At 43.5% G+C, this 22618-nt stretch overlaps 1 protein-coding gene across 1 annotated transcript; it reads left to right on the top strand.

The window, feature by feature from the left end:
* The first annotated feature begins 1259 nt into the window (after positions 1-1259).
* Positions 1260-22411, top strand: dennd3a (DENN/MADD domain containing 3a). Its single transcript, XM_079175642.1, has 30 exons — positions 1260-1350; positions 4561-4671; positions 5335-5490; positions 5646-5781; positions 6913-7028; positions 7137-7267; positions 7381-7492; positions 7639-7758; positions 8009-8107; positions 8245-8364; positions 8998-9113; positions 9464-9619; positions 9803-9899; positions 9994-10097; positions 10530-10735; positions 10818-10977; positions 11490-11646; positions 11903-12125; positions 13609-13688; positions 14313-14492; positions 14616-14786; positions 15528-15657; positions 15926-16033; positions 18116-18213; positions 19656-19810; positions 19938-20004; positions 20170-20242; positions 20343-20461; positions 20562-20699; positions 20784-22411. Exons 2-30 carry the CDS (start codon positions 4591-4593, stop codon positions 20976-20978), a joined length of 3804 nt encoding a protein of 1267 aa, XP_079031768.1. The 5' UTR covers positions 1260-1350; positions 4561-4590; the 3' UTR covers positions 20979-22411.
* Positions 22412-22618: the final 207 nt, after the last annotated feature.

The raw sequence follows: 22618 nt of genomic DNA, 5'->3' as shown, positions 1-22618 counted from the left end.
CGGCCCTTCTCTTCTTCTCCAGCCACTGCCTCTCCTCGTCCCTCTCCTCGTCCCTCTCCGCCTGCTCTTTCAGGAAGTCCAGGAGAGCCTCTCTGGCCTCTTCCTGTGTGGCTGGCTGGCCCGGGCTTCTTCCTCAGAAGGGGTCAGAGGTCGGTGCACTGACTGTGCCACCTGTAGTAGATGTCAGGTTCACTGCAACAACCAGGGGCGGACTAATTGAGTGCCGCCCCTGGAGTGCAGCATCCATTACACTGTACCACTGCCAGGTGGCAGCAGTCCCACTACCGGCCTCTACTCCCTTGCCTGTGGGTGGGTCCTTAAGATCCTGAAAGTAGGGTATTACTCACTACACTGTGAAAGTGATTGTTTGAATGTATTCACAATCCCAAAGAACACCCACTGCATCGTGTTATCTGTTTTTAGGTTTCATAATTGGCCTGGGAAACTAAAACTAAGTGGATTTCTTTAAGAGGAATCAGAGTATGGCTCTCTCAGTCTATGATACAAAGCAGAGAAACACATAGCTACATCGAATTGGTACAGCATTAAAAATACACACTCACATTTAACTTGTGTAGATTTAAAATAAAACATCAACTAGGTGGTGTCACTCTCTGCTAACCGCAATTATGGACATTATTACATGATTAGTATGGCTACAGTTTTCGCCTTGTTTGATCGGTACTGGGCATGATAACAGAGATGAGAATGAAATGAAATGGTGTTAAAACAAACAAACAAACTATTCATTGAGAGGAGGTAAAAGCTGAAAACTTCTCTAATAAAAGTGCAATCGCTGAGAAAAAAAGCATTCTTTCATCCTCATCACATGTTTGTGTGTCCTCTCTTTTACATACAAATATTTAGTTTAAAAGACAAACAAAAAGTAAAATATTCCATTCTAACAACCAAAATATGAAACAATTATTAACAGTTGTAAAGAGAAAACATCACAGCTACTTCATAGCTTGTATTTGTATCACATTTGTGTAATAATAAAGCAGGCTGCATTGAATAAGTAATTATTTCATAAATTTATTTTTTATTGATGTCTTTTCATGTAGCAGTACACAAAACTCACACCAGATAGCGCCGTGGTACTCATTAGCCAGCTCCCGGAAGTGTATAAGAGAAAAAACCTTTTATTTTGAAAAGCGGGAAGTCCTGAAAGTAGCGCTGCCAGTGGCTTTAGTTTGACAGATAGCGGTGAACCACACTGCAACAGTTAGAGACGGTGCTGGAGCGTTTAGACTTGTTCACAGATTTATGACAGCAAGCTGCAGCTAACGTCTTGTGTGTGTGTGTGTGACTTCATCGTGTGTCCGGTGGAAATGATCGAGTAACGTTAAGGTCAGTCTTTGATTCACACGTTGCTGTGTTGCTCAACTAGTCTTATTAAGTCAGTTTCATGTCCATTGACTATCTTTACGGTATTGTCATGTTCCTATTGCTGTTTTATTGCTGTCTGTGTCTTTACATTAACGTCACTGCTGGTGACAGGCGTCTTGAACATCTAAGGTAGAATTAACGTGATCATAACTGTTATGCGTTATTAAAATAAAAGGCTTTTTTTTTGGTTCAAAGTGTTCCCAAGGGAGGAAAGAAAAAGCAGTCAAATATTTTAAAGCCGGTCTTGGTTATACATGCCTCACTCATTTCTTACTGCATGCAAATGTGTCCACTGGCTCATGTCAGGAATGATGAGCTCAAGTTTTCTCACAAACTAGCCACAACCTTGTAAATGTTGTCTGGTTCCCATTTAAAGGGACATGTCACCCATTTTATGAGCTCACCCCCTTCCTGTGACCCAGAACAGCTCTTGTGAACATCCACTGCTCTGTTTGTGATTTTCACTGGGATGTGAAGTCAGAGGAATGAACATATGTCCAGTTTAAGTTCAAATTCCAGTGTCTGTTAACAGGTTTTAAGATCATTAACCTATTTACTGTCCATGGGACTGTGCCGATTTCCAATTTAAAAACTCTAAATTTAGAAAAGGTTGTTGCAAGTTTACAAACACTGGCTGATCTGTCCTGCAGACCTGAAATCACTACTTTTAAAGCTGGGGTAGGCAAGTTATTTTTGCATTATAGGAGAACATCCACAATAACCTTTCAGCTTATTCTAAGTCAAAGTGGTACCGCAGGGTAGGCAGATTTCTGGAAAAGGCAAAAATAAAATAATAAATAACATAAAATGCCAGAATTTAAAAAAAAACAGCCCTCATCCATGCAGCTCCCCTCGCACCAGTAGCTATGTTGCTAACAGTTTAGTGTTCTGCTAACCAGAGCCGTGAGCAGAAGACTAAACTATTAGCGACGTTTTCTCTCCATCTCTGATACGCTTCATCAATATTGTCAGACTCTCTTTTTGATAAGTCCCTTTTCCTTGTTGCTTTGCAGTGAAGGCAGCAGAATAGCAACTTTTTCCGCAGGATATTCCGCCAATGGGAACTTCCTCTCTCTGAAACGACCGAATGATTGGTCAAAGTCTCCCGTCGCATGCTTGATTTTCTAAAGCCTGAAAAACAGACACAGGAGGAGGTGCAGTAGTCTAGTTTTCTCCCAGGCCACTTGAATTCCAATAAGCTGTGAGGTTATTATGGAGCTTTTGCTCTATGATTCCAACTAATAAACTGCCTACCTCAGCTTTAACCACTTCCATTATGGAAGCGGCCGTCTTCCTCCATACCTCTTTTCAGTTCTATAAAAAAACTGAAAAAACCTGCTTACCAGCAACTACTTGGTGAAATTGTTGTCGGGTACATCAATGTAGCTTCCTCTCTAAAATATATGCAGACAAACTAGTTAGTTAAAGCTCCCGGACAGCCTCTGCATGTCTGCATGGAGGCTACCTCCTCAGTCTCACATGCATGACATCTGCCTTTTATTAAGTGTGTGTGTGTGTGTGTGTGTGTGTGTGTGTGTGTGTGTGTGTGTGTGTGTGTGTGTGTGTGTGTGTGTGTGTGTGTGTGTGTGTGTGTGTGTGTGTGTGTGTGTGTGTGAGAGAGATAGTTATAAAACTGCTATGACGGCAGACATAGATTGAGTTTATGAGAAGTGTAAATGTACACACACTCCTACACACACACATGGTTTCCAAAATTAGGGGTTTTCAGGGAATAAATGACTTAACTTTGTGTGTGTGTGTGTGTGTGTGTGTGTGTGTGTTTCCGTGACACAGCAGGGTTGTTAGTCAGAGGCCGGAATGGCCCGAAGGCGGAGAAAGAGAGAAAGAAAGCAAACAAGCGTGTCGAAGGTGAAGAAAGAAAAGCGAGTCAAAACAGAAAAGAGGACAAGACGAGACAACAAGTACGGCATGAAAAGTAGATAAAGAGCAAAGCAGGGGGGTGATATGAGAGACGGTTAGGGAGAAGAGAGGAGGAGAAATGAAACTCATGAAAGAGAAAGGTTGAAGGAAAACTTAACAGAGTGCAGTTTCTCAAGGCAACTAATGGAAGTCATACATTCTAGTTGTGGATCTGCCTTATGTGGATAGGTAGAGGTTGATTTGTAAGGACTTAAAGGGGCGATTTTGTGTACTGTAACAGGGTATTTTTGTCATCGGGTGCGTGGAAAGTAGCTCAACCAATTTCAAAAAGATTACATGTTGTGTTTCGGAGGAGAATACACACAAAAGGGCACGGAGGTTTCCTTATATATGTCATTTAAACCTCTGCACTAACCCTACATATATTCATTTTACATCCCTCTATGTATAGTGTAGTTCCATCGTATTTACAAAGGGCACTGTGCTCAGCTGACATATCTTTGATGGTTAATTTTAGCGTATTTTCAGGAGGGTATTAACTTGAGTTAACTTTGAAAAAGATGGGCAGAAATAGAGATATCTAAAATGAATGGATAAGTGGTTGAAACATCCAGCTGCAGTCAGTCCATCAAGTCTTTTGAATAACTAGACCAAACCTAACTGAAGAAAACTAATTATATAACGTTTACTGTTAAGTAACGTCTGGTTTAAAATATTTTCAGGTGTTGTTTGGCAGTAACTTGGTTTTTCCATCTGTGATTCTGATGACAAATCTGGTTTACTGCACCAGTGACCAAACCCTAACATCTGTCTGTTTGGGTGAGTTAGATGTTTAGCACGTCTTTTGTGTCGCAGTGTGTCTGTGTGTCAGCACACATCTGGAGGAAGTTGCCGGAACTGAGATTTGTCTGTGTGTGGGTGAGTTATCTGCTGTTTTTTTAATTTTAGCCGGTGCTGTATTTTGCAAATTAGATTGATCGAGCTGTAGTTTTGTCATTTGGAAAACTGGAACTCAAATGAGATCAGCGTCTGGTTTGGGAATGTTTTGTGAGTCATGGCCAAAATATGAAATCTTTGAACCACCAACACAGCGCCTTATTCTGCCGTCTGCCGCCATCGCTGTTGTCAGATTCTTACTAGTGGTTCTTTGTAAATATAGTAAGAGTTGGTGATACATATAAAATCTTTTAGCACAGTATGTGCAATTTTTATACAAACTTATCATCATCAAATTTATATGATGATGATCTCATCTCATCTAAATGCACTGTGTGTGTGTGTTTCTTGCAGTGTGTGTGTGTGTGTGTGTGTGTGTGTGTGATGGCAGAGCTCCCGTCTGGACTGCTGGAGGCATGTGTAGTGGTCGGAGCGCCCAGCGATAAGCTTCGAGACATATACCAGGTATGTACACGCAAAACACAAAGACGGATGGAAAACCACTGTCAAATCAAACAAAACAAAAAAGTATGCAAACAAACAGACGTGGGCAGCATTTACACCTTGCATGCTTCTTGTATCAACATCGGCTCACAAGAGGTGGCGACTACTGCGATCAGATTACTGTTACTGAATGGACCGTTTGCACCTGGGCGGTTAATCTCCACGTATGAACAGAAAGAGCATGTTCACGACAGGTGTGCATAGTATCTAACACACACACTAGTGGTAAATAATGAATTAAGGAATGTGATATACCATAAGTATGATTTAAGTTCAAGTATAGTAAAGGATACTGGATGCACTTGTGGTGTACACAGGTAGTCCTAGCCTCGATCTGATTGGTTAGATGCATTTTGATAATTACCATAAAGCCAGTTGTTTTCGCCATCTTGGTTATTTCCTGCCCTTTTCGAATCGCGCAAAACATATTTCAAAATACTTTATTTGAATTACCGGTTCTTCTACTTCACAGCTAAACATTTTAACTGAAGTAGTGAGTTAATGACACAGCTTACAAAGCAATTTATTAAGACATTAGGACATATTTTGAGCTGGGTGTTAATGTGTACAGTGTCTTATTGGTTGCCAAACCTATAACCCTGACTATTTATAACTGTGCCATAGTTTCATCTGCAGAGTAAGTTAGATGACATCCCCCAGCTGGAAGCAGAGGTACTGCAGGTCCACGCCCCGCCATTTGTTTCCAAGGAGACCAACTCCAGCCAGTTGATTGGACCGGCTTTCAGTCGTGTCCAGAGGAGGAGGAGCTTTATCAAAAAGGTAAACAAAAGGAGAATTCATATAGTAATGGTCGATTTGAGACACTTAACATGTGGATAAAGGATTGGGCGTTTCAGATCACATTTTAGCAGGCATCGTTGTTGATCACTTTCAGAAATAATATCCATATTTGTTGTTTTTCTGGTCGTTTGCAGAAGAGGCGAGATCGTGCTGCAGAGGTGTTGCCTAACGGAGAAACAAGCAATCGTACTGAAGCGTCCTCGGCAACAGAGGACATCAGTGTTCCAAAGGATCTGGACCTCATCGCCTTGCCACAGCTCTGCTTCCCTGGTACCGCGTGTTTCCCCTGTGACAAACTTGAACATTTCCATGTTTTGAATTGAGTAACACAATGGTGCAAAATCTATTTGTTCTGTAGATACAACAGTTTGTTATGTTTCCTCCGTAAGTCCGTACGTCAGTGGCCATCTCGAGCAACAAGTCTTTACTTTTTGCCTAGTGTGCTGTGCTTACGTCTTCAGTGCATGTCATTACATGTCCAAACCTTGATTTCTACTGATCCAACCAGACGATGTCATGAGGTGACTGATCTTGCACAATGGTTACTACCGTCATAGAGCACCATCATGGATTGCTGTCTCACTAGAAGTCCGCAATGTAGATTACACACCAAAACCACCCACTGGCATGCAGACTTCTTACCCTTTAGCTAAATATCTTTTATTATAATGTTTCTCAGTCATTATTGCGACTTGGATGTTGATAACTTGGAAGGAAGCCTCGGGCTTGGTCGGTCCAAGGGTGTCTGGGAACAGCAGACGGGGAACCAGAACAGCTGCAGCTAAGCAAAAGCCCGGGTGTGGTTTGTGGAGACTCTGGAGACGTATTTTCGGTTGACCGTAAGGAAGTTCTGGCACACTGAAAGACTTAGAAAGGGAAAGCAGGACTTGCTCAGGCTGTGTTTAGCAGGGGAGGAGAACCCGTCCTTTGTGCAGAGTTTAAAGCCACCGGGGGAAAGACTCCTCTACATTCCTGGCAGAAGTCCCTGAGGTAGTCAAAAAGCTTCTCTGCAACGAGATGAGATGCTGAAGGCTCTGGACAGTGTTTGGCTGTCTTGGCTCACACGCCTGTTCAGTGGAGAGGCTCTCGATTTACCAGTCCATCTACGTTCTAACCCTCTCCTATGGTTATGAGCTTTGGGCATTGACCGAAAGAATGCGATCGCGTACACAAGCGTCCAAAATGAGCTTCCTCCATAGGGGGGGCTGGGCTCAGCCTTAGAGATATGTTAATGACCTCAGACATCCGTAGGGAACTAGGGGCCAGCTGAGGTGGTTTGGGCATCTAATCAGGAGGCCTCCGACGGTGGATGGATGTTTATGTGAATTGAACTCCTATATGACATTAACGTGGCATACAGTTCAACACTGCTTAGAGACTTCTTGGTTTTCCTTTGGATAGGTGGTCTTCAGTTAGCCAATGAGCAGAAAGAAGACAGTTATCACTTCCTGGTTTTTACCGACCTGTTTGGGACCCGGACCCATGGTGTTGTCGTGCAGTACTACAGAGCTATACAGGTACAAACACACGCACACACACACACACACACTCTCACTCAAACAGAAAAACATGTTGAATCCAATGAATGTAGACAGTTGTTTCTCATTGGCTGTCTACCCTGTCAGTCCTGTCAGGAAGGTGCTGTCCAGAATGGCCACAGGTGGAATTCGTCAAAGTCCCGCCTCTTTACACCTTTTGCTGTGTGTGTCATCTCCAAGTTCCCCTATTACAATGCTCTGAAGGACTGCTTGTCATGGTAATCATTTATATTAAACACATCGAGCTGATGGATAACCTGACCGTGGTTAAGATGATTTGATGACGTGTTAAACCCCGACTCTCCTTCCTCCGACTCGACTCGATTCTCAGTCTCCTGGTCCTGTTGCGGCCTACGAGACAAGCTGACTTTGAGGAGACCATAAAGGAATTTTCAGCCAAGCTGTCCCTGGTCCCTTTGCCACCACCTGGACAGCTACATGTGGTCAGAAAACACTTTTCTCTCTCTCTCTCTCTCTGTTGAGATATCTCTCACAAAGTTTCTCTCACCCTCACTTTATCTGTATTTGTCTCTCTATGCGACCAGTTTCAATTGCTAGATCTTAATATGTGTGCGTTTCTGTGTGTTAGTCCTTCAACCTCCGGCCCATCCACGTGGTTCTCCCATCAAGGCAGGATCCGGACAGTCCCATTATCGACATCGACCTGCATCTTCCTTTCCTCTGTTTCACGCACACAACACTGCTCCAGGTAACGCAGCACACAGAGACTGCTCCTGCATCGCATAGAAACACAGGAAGGCGTCTGAAAGTGATGTAAAATATATTTATTTAGTCATACAAAGGTACTTTTACTGTGTTTATGGATATTTCCCTTGAGAAATAAGAGGTAAAGGGAGGTATAGGCAGGTCCTTCATCTCATAAATTACATCATAAATGTTAAAAAACAAGAGAAATGTCTTTGTTGAGGTAACACCACGAGGCCCGTCTCTCTCTATAGGTGCTGTCCTGCCTCCTTCAAGAGCAGAGGCTGGTCTTCTTCTCTGCTAACTGGGCCACACTCACTCTGGTCGCAGAGAGTTTGCTTTTGTTCCTGCAGGTCAGTGGAGGAGGAACATTGTGTCTTACAAATGCAGTATTTGATTTTCTACTTTTGAAGAGACATCGTGTAACTTCCTGCAGCTTCCCCTTAGCCATCTTTTCACCGGTCGCCTGTTCCTCTGACATCTCTTCCAGCCTCTGTCCTGGCAGCAGCCTTATGTTCCTGTCTTGGCGGGAGGAATGCTGGACTTCCTCATGGCTCCCACAGCCTTCCTGATGGGCTGTCACATCAGTCATTTTGCAGAGGTCGCCGCAGTGAGTACCGTTCACCGTCTACAAACTTTCTTATCAGCATCAAGGCGTACAGTCTTGTCTTTCTGACCTTTCATGCCCAAGATGATGGGTGGATTTTGGCTTAAGTTGATATCAAGTTAATATCTAAACTGTTGCTCCTCCCTATACTAGGGAAGGCATAATGTTCTTTATTGAATGGAAAGAATTTTTCCAGAACCAGTGGGATTAATGGATATATACATAGTGCTTTAACTCTGCCCTATAATGTCTTGGCTATTCCCCAGAAAGGGCAAGGCCCTTGGCAGTATAGTTAACATCAGGTTTATCGTGAGTATTATTTAAAATTGCTTGCGTGGAATTCAACTGACCAGTCTTTTTGCAATTGTCTCGTTTGAGCTCCCATACAGTATTTAACAATAGCTGATTCTCCACTGCAGTCATCTTTATTCAGTGTCTTACAGAAGCTTAGTTCACATATTTAACAGTAGCTGCCTGTCAGTCTAACACAGCAGGGCACAGTCAGACTGTGTTGTAATGAATTGTACCCATTGTACCTAGTGTGTGTGTGTGTGTGTGTGTGTGTGTGTGTGTGTGTGTGTGTGTGTGTGTGTGTGTGTGTGTGTGTGTGTGTGTGTGTGTGTGTGTTTTGTATAGGAGACAGAGGAGCTAATTCTGGTGAATGTTGATGATGGCATCATTCAGCCGTCATGGTCTGAAACCATTGACCTACCAGCTATCCCTCTGGCTGCAGCCGAGAGCTTTATGTCAAGGTAACACACACACACACACACACACACACACACACACACACACACACACACACACACCACACGCACTGTAAAAGTAAACTGCTGGCTGTACATTCGCTTCAATCATGGCCAGAAACACAGTGTACCACCACTCTTCGGTGCAGGATCTAGGTTTACTAGAAATCATTTTGCTGCTTGAACCGCCAGTAGAGTAAAGCTGGAACAGATTTGGAACTTAAATTAAATCTACCTCCTAAAATACCTGCTAAATCAAATTACAAAGGGAACACAGTTTTACTAAAGAAAAGTCCTGCGAGTGTGTTCCTGTCTATCCGATTCTTACGTGCTTGGTGCACTGTGTGTGTGTGTAGGGCAGAGGGTCTCCAGCTTCACTATGACTTGGAGCTGTGTCATCTTGGAGCGGGCACTGATGCCAACGCAATGCGATGCCAACGCAGAGACTGGCAGACACGCCTCAACACACAGATCCAAAACATCGCTCTGGAGCTAGTGGTCAACATCTTCAGGTAATGAGTTTCATTTAAACTGCTGTGTTTCATTTACAAATAGTTGTGATTCTATGAAATATAGTGGTCAGTACATGTTCAGATATATTAGACTAATTTCAGTCAGAATGAAACCATTTCTCTCTGTTTCTGTATGTTTTGCCTGATTGTTCCTCTTTCCATCTGTCGTTTTTTCTTTGTCAGGGACGTCCAGGACTTTCTAAACCATGAACACAGAGTTTTCAACAGTGAGGAGTTTCTGAGGACCAGGGAGCCAGCAGACCAGCTCTTTTACAAGAAGGTACACTCACACATTTTTACAAACAAGACGCACACACACACGCACACAAACTCTGTGACAATCTGTGCTGCATGTTTCTCATTGTTGTCCCCAGGTATTAGACACGCATATCTTCCACTCATTCCTGCGAGACAGGCTGAACAGGAAACGGGACACCTTCAGCCGCATGGAGCAGAACACGCGTAACCATGCACACAGGTACCTGCTAGTGTGATGTCATAGCTGAGAGGCAGTGGTAACCAAGCAACTGAGGAGATAAAAGTGCAAGTGGAGTAGAAAAATATGAGATTGTTTCACACTTAAAACAAGTCTATTTTAAATATCTTGTCAATGAAAATGATCATTAGTTGCAGACCAAAAGCAGGAAATACACATCTTTCATATAGTTTGCATATATTTCCATCTGTATGAACTAAGAACTATGAACCCCTCAGGTAATAAAGACACTCATGTAGGGAATAACTGGAATGGGAGATTTGTCGATAGCCAATTAATTACTGTGAAAATCAATCATCTGGTTTTATTGCACAGCCAGCCTCCATCAATGAAAATGGGATTGCCTTGATGTCATGATATAAGTATTGACAGAGATCGTAACTGACATCATGTCTCCTCGGCGTCTTTCTACAGGAACCGTGCGATGACGGAGTCTCCTCGGCGTCCTCTCATGTCTGATCTGTCCAGGACTGGCTACACCAGCTACACCAGCCCTCATGACAGGCTGAGCAAGAGGCTGGGAGCCAGCCTGCCTAACCTGGAGCAACCTGCCAGTGACACTGTGACGTCCATCAGCTCCAACAGACCAGCCTCCCTCAGGAAGATGACGCCGGATGTCGGTCAGTACTGACGGACGAAATGGATTAAATGCAGAGTCAATTAAGGGTCAAACTATTTCTAATTCCCTTTGTCACCCTCCAGGGTTGAAGTCTCCTCAGAAAGCGGTGACGGTTTTCCGCCTCCCAGAGTTCCCCCCTCCGCTGGCCTATCATTACGTCCAGAACTATTACTCTGACATGGTTTCCTCGCTGGGGAAGGCTATTGACGCTACACTACCGGGAGAGTCCGCTCTGATGGCAAGGTACTGTGAGGAGACATAACTGAGAACGCATATTTCAATATCTGACTCACTCAGATCAATTGTTTTACTTTCTGATCCATGAACTTTAGACGGTGACTCACTAAACTTTAAAATAAAGCAAATAGGATGCTGTGAAATGATCTTGCAGGATTTGCTGTTTGCAGTGTGCCCTTGACGGCTTAAGCTTCTGTTTAAACTGGACATTTGTCACTGCGAACCTCAGCCAACCCGGTTTCTAAAAATAGATGCTTCTCTGTCAGATTTCCTGCCGAGTCATTGTTTTTCTTTAAGGGAAGTAGTAAACTAGAACAACAGGTTGTACGTACGCCATGAGTTGTGATATTTAAAAAAAACAAAAAACATTCAGACTGTGGTGAGTGATCATATCATTGTGTGTGAATAGTTCAGGAATTGATTTGAGGATTGCTAAATTGTAAACCAACCAACGACTTCTAGACCACTAAATATCTCTTATCAGACACCTCACCCACTCCATCCGTCTGTCTTTCCAGGTACCACTACCTGCGAGGTTTGGTGAACACTGTGTCCAACAGGCGTCTGGATGCACTGGAGGACTTCCAGAGTCTGTATAAGACTGACTCAGACATCTTCCCTTCTCAGATGGTTAAGTCCCTGGTTGACTCTCTGCCGGAAGCTGAAAGGTTACAGGTCAGTCCGTCATGAATGAGGACATTGTGTTGTACTCTGCTAGTTGTAAATGCAGTTATCTGGATTCACTTCAGTTGATTGCATCAAGTGCACCTGATTTATATATACGTATATATCGGTCAAGTTGAGTTTAAGCAATCTTATTGTTGTTGAGACGTACAACACATTAAAAATCATCTGGCAAAGAAACACCATTTATTGATTGTGATGCTGATGACCACATCGATTAGCGCTGTAATAATTACTCTCTCCACAGGCGGACAAACGGCCAGAACTGAAGCGGCTCATCAGCCGGGTCAAGAGGGACCAGGAGCGGGAGCGCGCGCGCGACGGCAGCGGGTGCGAGGAAGATTCCGTGAAGCGCTTCAAGCTGCCGAAAACATACATGCAGCTGGAGGAGTTTGTGAAATGTATCCAGGAGTCCGGCATTGTAAAAGACCAAGGGACCATACATAGGCTCTTTGATGCTCTAACTGTAGGTAAGTAGTGTACTGCATATGCATACACGTTTGTGTGTGTGTGTGTTATGTGCTATTAATGCACATTTATGAGAGCAGCTCAGGTCCTTTTTTTTGCGTTCTTTTGATCAAACAGGCTCTCCTGAAGAACTTTTCATACTAACTCCAAGTTGCTGCCTAAACATACACACACACACGAACACACACGCATGCTACACCCCTCCTTCTCCCTCTTTCTAGGCAAACATTCATTCCTCAGGTTAATCATTACCTCACCCCTTCTTGAAGAAGGAGACTTGGTTCATGCAGGGCTGTTTGGTGTTGCAGGCGTAACCAGGGCTCCAGTGGTAATTTACTGGCCTTTAGCTGGTGGCTAATGGCAAATATTACGAGTTGCATATGGTGATGAACTGATGCACTGAGCAGACTTGAACACTGTTTGTGCATTGTAAACATTACGAGCAGCTACTAGTAACTAGTGCCAGCCAGCCTGAGAGCCGCAGTGACCTGACAACATTCCTGTTTTCTCAGATCGGGTATGTAAACGGGAAGGACAAGATATTTGAGTCACGTGCACTATGGGCTGAATAATAAGGGGTATTTGTTTTTAATTTAAGATAAGAGCTACTAGGGAGGCACGGTGTTTTAAGAGGGGGGGAGGTGAGGTACTTATTCAAAAGCTGAGGTTTTAGCCAACATTGGATTCTGGAAATCTTTCCTCAGGAAGAAAGGTTGGTGTGAGAGCTTATCCCGCCTTCCACATTATGTTATCGGAAAAAGGGGAATTGACATCCCGTTTGGCGAAATGAGCAAACATCAAGTTTTCCTTTTCCTCTTCTGACCTGCTGGAGAATGAGATACAGAAAGTGTGACGCCTGGTTATCAGCTCCAAAAATCCTACTTGACTTCACTTCAATATGACTTGATTAACTCACTGTCTTCACATCTATCGAAATAACACATGTTTAGATAGAGGTGAGATGTTAACAGAGATTTTGGACAGTTTGAAGTCATTGTCCTGCCGTGGATATTTGAAGTCATAATGAAACTGAATCTAAACTTTATGCTCAGTGGTCATTACCAGATGGCTGTGGCAGATGGTTGGGTGCGGGGGGAGTGCACAGACTACTGTGTTTAGTCATTGTTGAAATGTACAGTGAAGACTACAACCCCCAGCTGCTCACTCTGCAGGCAAGCGGGAAGATCAGACAGCTTAGGAGGGAGTTGGCCCGGTCAGCGACCAGATGTGTGTGTGTGTGTGTGTGTGTGTGTGTGTGTGTGTGTGTGTGTGTGTGTGTGTGTGTGTGTGTGTGTGTGTGTGTGTGTGTGTGTGTGTGTGTGTGTGTGTGTGTGTGTGTGAGAGAGAGAGTATGACGCTGAGCATTTCTATGCACTTTCAGCTCATTCAATCATTTCTGGGTAAATTATGATCGATATCAAGTTTTTCAGTGTCACAAGTCATACAGGACGCCTAATGATGAACGTGTGTGTTTGTTTGTTGCAGGTCATCAGAAGCAGGTGGGTCCAGAGTTGTTTAGAGTCTTCTACACCATCTGGAAGGAGACTGAGGTCGAGGCCCAGGAGGTCTGTGTGTAGGCTTTACTTGTAACAGACAACTTAAAAGGCCTCAATTCTTGAATATACGGTTTCAACGGTACCAACTGCAGAGGTATTCACATTCACAGTGTAGTGGTGAAGTGTGACATCGACGGATAATCAATCGCGTTGTGCTTGTCAGCTGATCATAATTGAAATTTGAAGCTTATTTTACGTCTGCCAACAGGCGTCAGTAAACATCTAGAACTGTGATGGTGTTGTTTTGCATTAGAGCTTGTAGTAGTTTAGTTTATTTAAAAATGTATATTTTGTTGAAAGGAAGGAGTTTATTTTGTTATTTTAACTGCAAACTGAATGAATATAATCTTTCCAACTCAATTTCTCATCAACTAAAACCCATAAGAGCTTATAGAGATAGTATTCATTGTTAGTGCTGATACATTGAATCAATGGATTTGATTTGTTTTGGACTTTTTAGGGTGTGTGCAGTTTTACAAATTGTGTCACTGTAACAATGCATACATGTGTTATTTTGAACATCAAGGCCAATAAAGACACATTCAGAAAAGCCGCTGTTGAAAAGGTTTTTCCTCGACCAGCGGACAAGTCGGTGAAATCAGCTGACTGGTTGTTGTGTGATTTTTTTTTCAGGTGTGCTTGCCAGCGTCCGTCTCGGAGCACATTGAGCCCAGCGAGTGTGTCTTCAAGCTGTCCTCCTCTGTCAAGACGAGCCGCGGTGTGGGGAAGATCGCCATGACTCAGCGACGGCTCTTCCTGCTGACCGACGGACGGCCGGGATACGTGGAGGTGGCACAGTACCGAGATTTAGAGGTGAGGCAAAAAGGAAGGACAAAATGCCCTTTTTGAGTCTGGGGTTTGAACTCTAGGTTTAATCGAAGCATGTTGATCCTGCATCCTGATCTCGGTCCTTTTCTCCCTCTCTTTTTCCTCTAGGAGGTGAAAGTGTCCTCGGCTCCCTTCCTGCTGCTGAGAATCCCCAGCCTGAAGCTGCGTGTTCAGGGCAGGAAGGAGGCGTTCGAGGCCAATTTGAAAACAGAGACGGAGCTTTGGAACCTGATGGTCAAAGAGATGTGGGCCGGGCGCAACATGGCTGACCAGCACAAGGTAAAGCTGCCACTGAGGGGTGAATGTGAGTACCTGTGTGCCAGCGTATGAGCTGTACATGTGAGGGATGAAGGGTGAATCGGAAAAGAGAGGAATAAGTGCACGAGAAAGAAAGATCATTTGGTGAGTTATCATGTGCCTTTATTACTCATACCTTGGCCTTATCTAGGTTTATGTTTGTGTGTGCGTGTGTGCATGTGTGTGCGTGCATGTGTGTGTGTGTGCATGCTAATGCCAGTCATTGTAAATTTCACTGACCTTCAGTAGGTGTGGTTGAAATTCCCTGAGGCGTAAAGGAACACAAATACACACTTGAACAAAGACCGAGGGTTTCCTTTGTGAAACCAGATGATGTAACTGTAACACCTCAGTCTCTCACTCCTCTCATCTCTCTCTCTCTCTCTCTTTTTTTTAATACTCTCGGTCTGTCGCGGTGAATAAGCCGCCGCATTGTCAACAAGTCTGGCAACATTGCACCAAGATCTAAACCAAATAATCAAGACATCTTTACCTCTGATTTATCTCACCAAAGCCTGTTTTCATTTCTAATTAATTCCGTGCTGCTATTCACACCCTAAAATGAATTTTCTAGACTTGCTTTAACATTCGTTAATTCGTTTTTTGAATGTAGATTTCTTTTGTACAATCTCATTGCTGTGCCTTTCTGTGAAGCACCGTCTACTGTTTTGCAAGGATGCATGTCAAGTTGTGGTGTGATTGTGAATGGATCTTTGTCTCCAGGACCCCCAGTACATGCAGCAGGCTCTGACCAACGCCTTGTTAATGGACGCAGTGGTGGGCAGCCTTCAGAGCAGTAAGGCCATCTACGCTGCTTCCAAGTTGGCTCACTTTGACCGCATCAAGATGGAAGGTGGCTATGATTGTTGTTGTAGATTCTGTCCTGTTTGCTTTACTTTTACCAACCATTTCATCAACATGGAAGGCATTATAAGTTGAGTTTGCTTTGATTCAGTCTGGATGCTTCTCTGATACACTAAAACCGTTGTTATTCCTAATGTAGGCGGTGGTTAATGACTTGATTTTGGTTGCAATTTGCAGTCATTTAAGACTGGTTCCAGGCATCCACCGCCTGTGAAAGGTTAGTTAACTCTCTTCAACGTTGGTTTGTGTGTCTCTAGTGCCGATGATGGTCCCCAAGACAACTGCAGATACGCTGAAGCACAAAATCAACCCCTCGCTGGAGCTCGCTGCACCTCAGGCTGTAGATGTACTCCTATACACACCAGGTAAAGCCTGTAACCAGGTAATCTCCTCTGTTCTCACTGTCACTGCGCTGACAAATCTCAGGTTTCTCTCTCTCTCTCTCTCGCTCTCTCTCTCTCTCTCGCTCTCTCTCTCTCTCTCGCTCTCGCTCTCGCTCTCGCTCTCTCTCGCTCTCTCTCTCTCATGGGAGTTTTACAATCCAGAGTTTCAACTGTGACACCAACTCACGGTCCCTAGCAAACACACTCACATGACCTTTGGTTTGTCATAGACTCTCTCTCACTCATTCACTCTCTCCCTCTCTCTCTCGCTCTCTTACTCACTCCAACATAAAAAGAGAGACCGTCATAAAGCTGCACTCAAAGTTTCTCAACCTCCGGTCTCCTTTACAGGAAAACAAAAGGAAGTCAGCCAGAAATGTAGGAATAAATAAGTTGGGAAACTTCTCATTAAGGTTAACGTGTCATATATATATATATATATATATATATATATATATATATATATATGTATATGTACAATTCAGTCTTTCATATGGGAGCTTTGAAACAATAGTAAACATGTCAACATCAGGTGTGATGTCGTCTCTCTCTGGGAACAACCGTAGTAAACGGTAAACTTTTGGCCACGTTGTGGCTTGTAATTCTACAGAAACATCTCTTAACTTTGCTGCACCGCCACTCCACAAGAGAGTAAAAGCAAGAAGAAGCTCACCTAGAATGTACTCCTCGTAAAAGTGGCAGTGGGTTTATTTCATGAGATCTAAAATGCTCAGAAAATGCAGGAACACAAAACTAAGTGCATTTAATGTGGAGAAACAAAGCTTTACAAAATAACAGGCTCAAAGCCCATGAAGCCCCCTCCCTCCCTTTGTAATGATCTGCTTAGCAGTGAAATAACTGAGCCAAAGAGCGCAAAGTGTTCAACGAGTGGAGCTCACTTAGAGACTTAAATGACTTACCGTTGTTATTCCTAATATAGGCGGTGGTTAATGACTTAATGACTTAATGACTTACGGCTATACTTGATAAATCTTGTAAAACCTGAATGCGGAAACTTTCACCTAAGACACAAAGGGTCACCAGATTTCAGCACATCTGAACACCTCTGTGAGATTTTGGAATAATAGTCCGTGAGACAGTGCTCTCCACAAAACACAACATAAGTGAGCATCTTTTAATAGAATGGTGTTCATCCCTCCAGTAGAGTTCCAGAGACTGGAACAACAATTCACCAAGGAGCACTGAAGCTGTTCTGGCGGCCCAAACCTTTTCTAAGACAAAGATTTTTATTTGAATCTGTCACCCATCAGGAAATCCCAGCCATCACACTTGACCTTAAAACACACGCATTGTTTACTGTTGGTTAGCCTTTAGAAACAGTCCTCTGACTTCATTATGCTGGGGCAGACAGACTGGCGCATTGCGTGGCAGGAAGACTGAGAGGAAAACATCTTAAAAAGAACTACAAAGCCATCGGCTTCAGTGGACCCGACCATATGGGGCCACTTAGATGCCCGGCTGGTGGCAGACTGACCCCCCGGCACTTAACACACTCGTACTCACATATACAGACTCTGTTCAGCTCTTCTGTAGCAGTCAGCTCTCAAGATTGCTGTTGGTGAAAAGAACAAATCTGGCCATTCAGACCCCCACCCCTCCCCTCCCCTGCCTCTCTCTGACGCTCCCGTTTCAATATAGGTCACTGAATTGAATTCCTGGCGTACGGCCAGTTCACTCCTACTTCTCTGCCCCCTCTCTCCCGCTTGCTCTCTCTCTCTCTCTCTCTCTCTCTCTCCTTTCCCCTTCTGTCGCTCCTCCTGCGAAACACAGGATGCTACTTTCTTTTTCTTTCCGCCAGCGGTGCTTTTTAAATAGCGCTGAATACGTTTCGAGGATATCTGACCGTTAGGTGAAAGCCTGGGTGGAGTCAGGCAGCGGAAAAAAAAAAATAGTTTTTGAACACGGAGTGTTTCCATTCCAACTGTCGGTCGACGTTCACATGTCCCTCTTGGCCTCGCGAAAGGGCAAACACTGGCAGCTGTAGGTCACGAGTGTTGCGATAAGGTTCTGTGAAGTGACTGACAAATACTACATGTGTTTCAGGTCAGTTATGGGTGTCTGTGAGCATGGGGAAGGTGATGGTGTTTGATGCCTCCAGCTGGTCCCTCACACACACCTGCCACGTTGGAAATGCAAGACTGGTAATAAAAACAGACACACACACACATTGTACACACGTTTTAAATTCTGCCCAGGAGGTTCTGACTAAACAGAATCAGATGTTTCAAACCAGAAGCTCTCCACGTGAATTGGGAGAAGTGCTCTGAGTTTCTCAGAGCCATAAATACTTTGTATCTCTTTTTCACAATTCTTAGACTATATGATTTAGACAAAAGGTTGAAACATGGACGCATTTGAGAACTTTGGCATTATTTGAATGAAAAAAACACAACATAATACAAAATATAAAACACTAATACAAAATGTGTGTATATTGCTCACAGTAAGATGTTGAGATTCTAATTCTTTGGTAGTTCTTCTGTCTCTTGATGCTTCACTCCTTCGCCAGCAGCACATGCATACCACTGACATCGGATACAGATCACACTGTTTCATTATTATCTTCAGAATTGCATGCACATGTTTTGAGGAGTGTACAGTGCGTTTTGAATAGTTTTCATTCCCTCCAAGACCAAAACGTTTTTTTTTTTTGCAAAAGTCGACTTTCTCAACAAAATAAAAGAAGTGAAAGTTGGGTGCAGCGCCTTTTAAAGCTCGTTGGAGAATGTTCAACGTAAAAGAAGTTCAGGATGAGAGTAAGGTTTTAATGCTCGGTGCTAATCACTGACCTCTAGCATGCAGGTCACAGTCACATGAAATATGTTAACGTGTGTGTGTGTGTGTGTGTGTGTGTGTGTGTGTGTGTGTGTGTGTGTGTGTGTGTGTGTGTGTGTGTGTGTGTGTGTGTGTGTGTGTGTGTGTGTGTGTGTGTGTGTGTGTGTGTGTGTGTGTGTGTGTGTGTGTGTGTGTGTGTGTTCTCTAGACCATAATATTTGCACACAGTCACTAATGGGTCACATATTGAAGCATTTGGACATTGCTCTTACTTCTACAGTAGTAACCTGAAGCATGACGGATGATTTAAAATAGCAACTGATAAGGAAAATTACAAGCAGATTTTTGTAATAAAATTTTTCCCCCACATAGATTTATGTTGGTTAAGTTTAAAACGGTAGAAACCGATTATGGTATTAGATGCACTGCTGTAAAGAGGACAAGCGAAGTTTTGTTTATGAGACAATGCTACCACCTAGTGGAGACTTTATGTATTGCAGACAATAAATATATAAATAAATATTTAAAGCGTGACGTCTTCAAATATTTTGGTTTGGGGAGTCCAAAAACCAAGCCCAAAACCCAGAAGTAGTCAACTTTCCTCTCACATGAAATAAAGAAAAGCAGCAAATACTGTATGTTGCCTCCTCTAAACAGCCTACTAATTCCTATTATTCATCCAAAATGTTTTCATATTTAGTCTTGAAACCTGTGGTTCACTCGTGTGTGTGTGTAGACACCTGGTTGTTCTCCGTAGCTGAGTGCATTCTGATCGGTAGCGTGTCTTCCTGTCTCTTCCTGTTTTCAGAACTGCATGCTGGGAGTTGATAAGGACCAGGTCTGGATGGGCTCTGAGGACTCTGTTATCTACATCATCAGCATGGTGGCCATGGTCTGCAACAGACAGCTGACTGAACACCGGGCGGAGGTCACCGGACTGGCGCTTGACACTGAAAAATACGGGTAACACACACACACACACAACTTTGACGAGCACTATTTCACCGAGTGTCTATTGGATGTATATGTTTGTAGTTAATGTAGGTGCCCTGTCTTTGTCCGACCTGTAACACGTTCATGTGTTATTCAGCCAGAAGGTGGCGTACTCCTGCAGTGCAGAGGGAACCGTCATGGTGTGGGACGTCTCAACCCTCCAGGTCAGTTTCAAACCAACACAAACCAATCATTGATCATTAGTTTACCGGTTCATTTCCATGTCATCCCAGCAGCTGCCGATGACTGCTCGTCTCTGTTCTTCTTTCCTGTTTCAAACGCTAAAGTTTCACTTCATAGTTATGGTTTTTGTGTCACCAACCACTCAGGTGAAGAGGCACTTCCGCCTCTCCTGCGACCGCCTGCAGTCCGTCTACAGCTGTAACGGGACGCTGTGGTGCTGTAAGTCTCACACTCGCTCACTGGAGCATTACAACAGCAGACATCAGGGGCGATTTTGTGCAATCAAATAATCTCACCGTCTGTCTGTCTTTATCTGCAGCTTCCAGGGACAACATAATGGAGGTGTGGAGGAACGGTTCATTGAAACATCGTCTGACTCTACCAGAGCAGCAAAAAGGATCCATAGCTACATTCAGCTCTGTACTGCTGTTGCCCGAGGTACCACACTCGCACTTTGCTCTCTCTCCGTCTCTGTGTATCGGTGTGTTTTGTGTTTGAGTGTGACCCTTTTTCCTCAATGTGTTTGTGTGTATGTTAGAAGGAGGAGCTGTGGAGTGTTTGCGTGGACTCGGGAGAAGTGTGTATCTGGCACATTAAGGACACGACCAAACCGTATCACCGCGTGGCTCTACAGGACTGCACCGGATGTCACTGCATGATCAAAGTGAAGAACCAGGTGAATACACAGCACTGATGAACACAAACAAAACACTTTAAAATCAGCCTAGGAATGCATTACAACCCCCCCATTTCTCTCCAGGTATGGGTCGGCGGTGTTGGCCGCAGGTCCACCAAAGGGAAGATTTACATCCTGGACACGGAACGCCACCAGGTGCTGAAGGAGCTTCACGGCCACAACGACAAGGTGACGGCGCTCTGCTCCGCGGAAGACCGGTACGTCCTCAGCGGAGCTGGCAAACAAGACGGAAAGGTCGCCATCTGGAAGGTGGAGTAGAGTTGACTCTCTGGAAATGGACTAAAGTCGGGAGCCGTCGCTCTGCTTGAACTGCTCTGGGACGTCCTGTGAGCTGACGAGCTTCAGGCGAGCTTCAGAATCCGGAGTGAAGGTCTGTGATTGGAAAAGCGGATTCAAAATCACAAATCCCCTCAACTTGCCTCTGCGTCTCATAGATGTGAAGGAATCACACGGGGGATCATGTGAAGCACCAGGTTTACATGTATTGTCACCAACTGAGACATACTAACAGTACTAACACGTTATTTTTTCGGGATCATGAAGGACAAATGAAGACTGAAAAAAGGAGAAGTGGCCACAAGTTCTGCTGGATATTTGTTTTTATCCAAAGTGCTTCACTTTGCTGACGTTTTTTACATTGTCGTACCATGCCTTATGTTAATGCTGCACCCTGTTTTATATTGAATATGATCACACTTTTTTTTATTATGTGGGAACATTGTTTCACTGAGCATCACCTCCAACTGTGTTGTTTGAGGTGAGTTTCCACAGCTCAAAGGAGTCAAACTACCCTGAAAACAAACCTCGTATGATTGGAGATTTCACCAATATGTGGGAAAGAAAATGTTTATTTTGATAGAGGGTATTCTTTAATGGACAATGTGTGGCGGAGAGGGACGGGAAATATGATGAAAGGGGGATACCAAGTCGGGAGCTGGACTCAAACTCATGACGTGTGTCATGTTTCAGAGCAGCTCGAGAGGAACAAGCCTTGTCCTGGAATCTGATAAAAACACACCAAAGGACCAAGCCCGCAGTGTTTTTCTTTATCAAATACTTACCTCATTTTTCACGTTTTTACATTTTCTCTATTTATTTTCCTACAAGATTAGCTTTACCTGTGTTACCGGATGATAGCTTTTAGGATAAAGGCAAGATGTTTCTACGTACGGACTGACAGGAGAGATAAAGGTCCGGTCAAACCTACCGGCTATGAAATGCCTCATGATATTAAAAAACAAGTTATATATAACTTTAATTCAAAAGGCCGGGCTGTGAATTGCTTCTCATGTGTATTTGTGTCCTGTCGACGTTTTGTGATCTATGCATTTTATACGTATTTCTATCTCGTCATTATTTCAATAACATTATTTGTATAGACAAAGTGAAACAGAATAGACTGAAGTTTTCTTGCACATTCCTTTTTCTTTCTTTATTTGTTTCTTGGACTTTTGAACAATCGGAAGGAGGCATACATCTGTTTTTCTGTCCTGCTAAACCACATTTTAACATCACAAATGGGATCATTTTGGTTCGTATCAAAGGTTCAACTTCATGTATTTGTACACTGTATGTAAAAGTGGTGAATGTGAACATGAAATGCATTCCTTTTGTAAACTAAACTGGTGACGATGAAAACGGCTTAAGACTTCAAATGACACTTTATTATATCTTCAAGACTGTTAACAAGATGTTCTAATATTTAACCAAAAGTGAAGTAAATATACATTTTTATGAAGAAAGGCTTCAGTTTTGTCTCTTTCTTTTTTTTTGCTCCCAACAATCCAACAAAGTCATCTCAACAGAAAATTGAACCCTGTCCATGTGTTTCTGCACTTCCCAGAGTTCCCCAGAAGAGGGGGCTATTTGATAAACTTTCTGATGAGAGTTGATTAAAG

The sequence above is a fragment of the Pholis gunnellus genome, assembly GCF_910591455.1.
Source record: "Pholis gunnellus genome assembly, chromosome: 16".
Taxonomy (NCBI): Eukaryota; Metazoa; Chordata; class Actinopteri; order Perciformes; family Pholidae; genus Pholis; species Pholis gunnellus.
The sequence above is the reverse complement of the archived record's forward strand: the minus strand, read 5'-3'. Positions and strand labels throughout refer to the sequence as shown.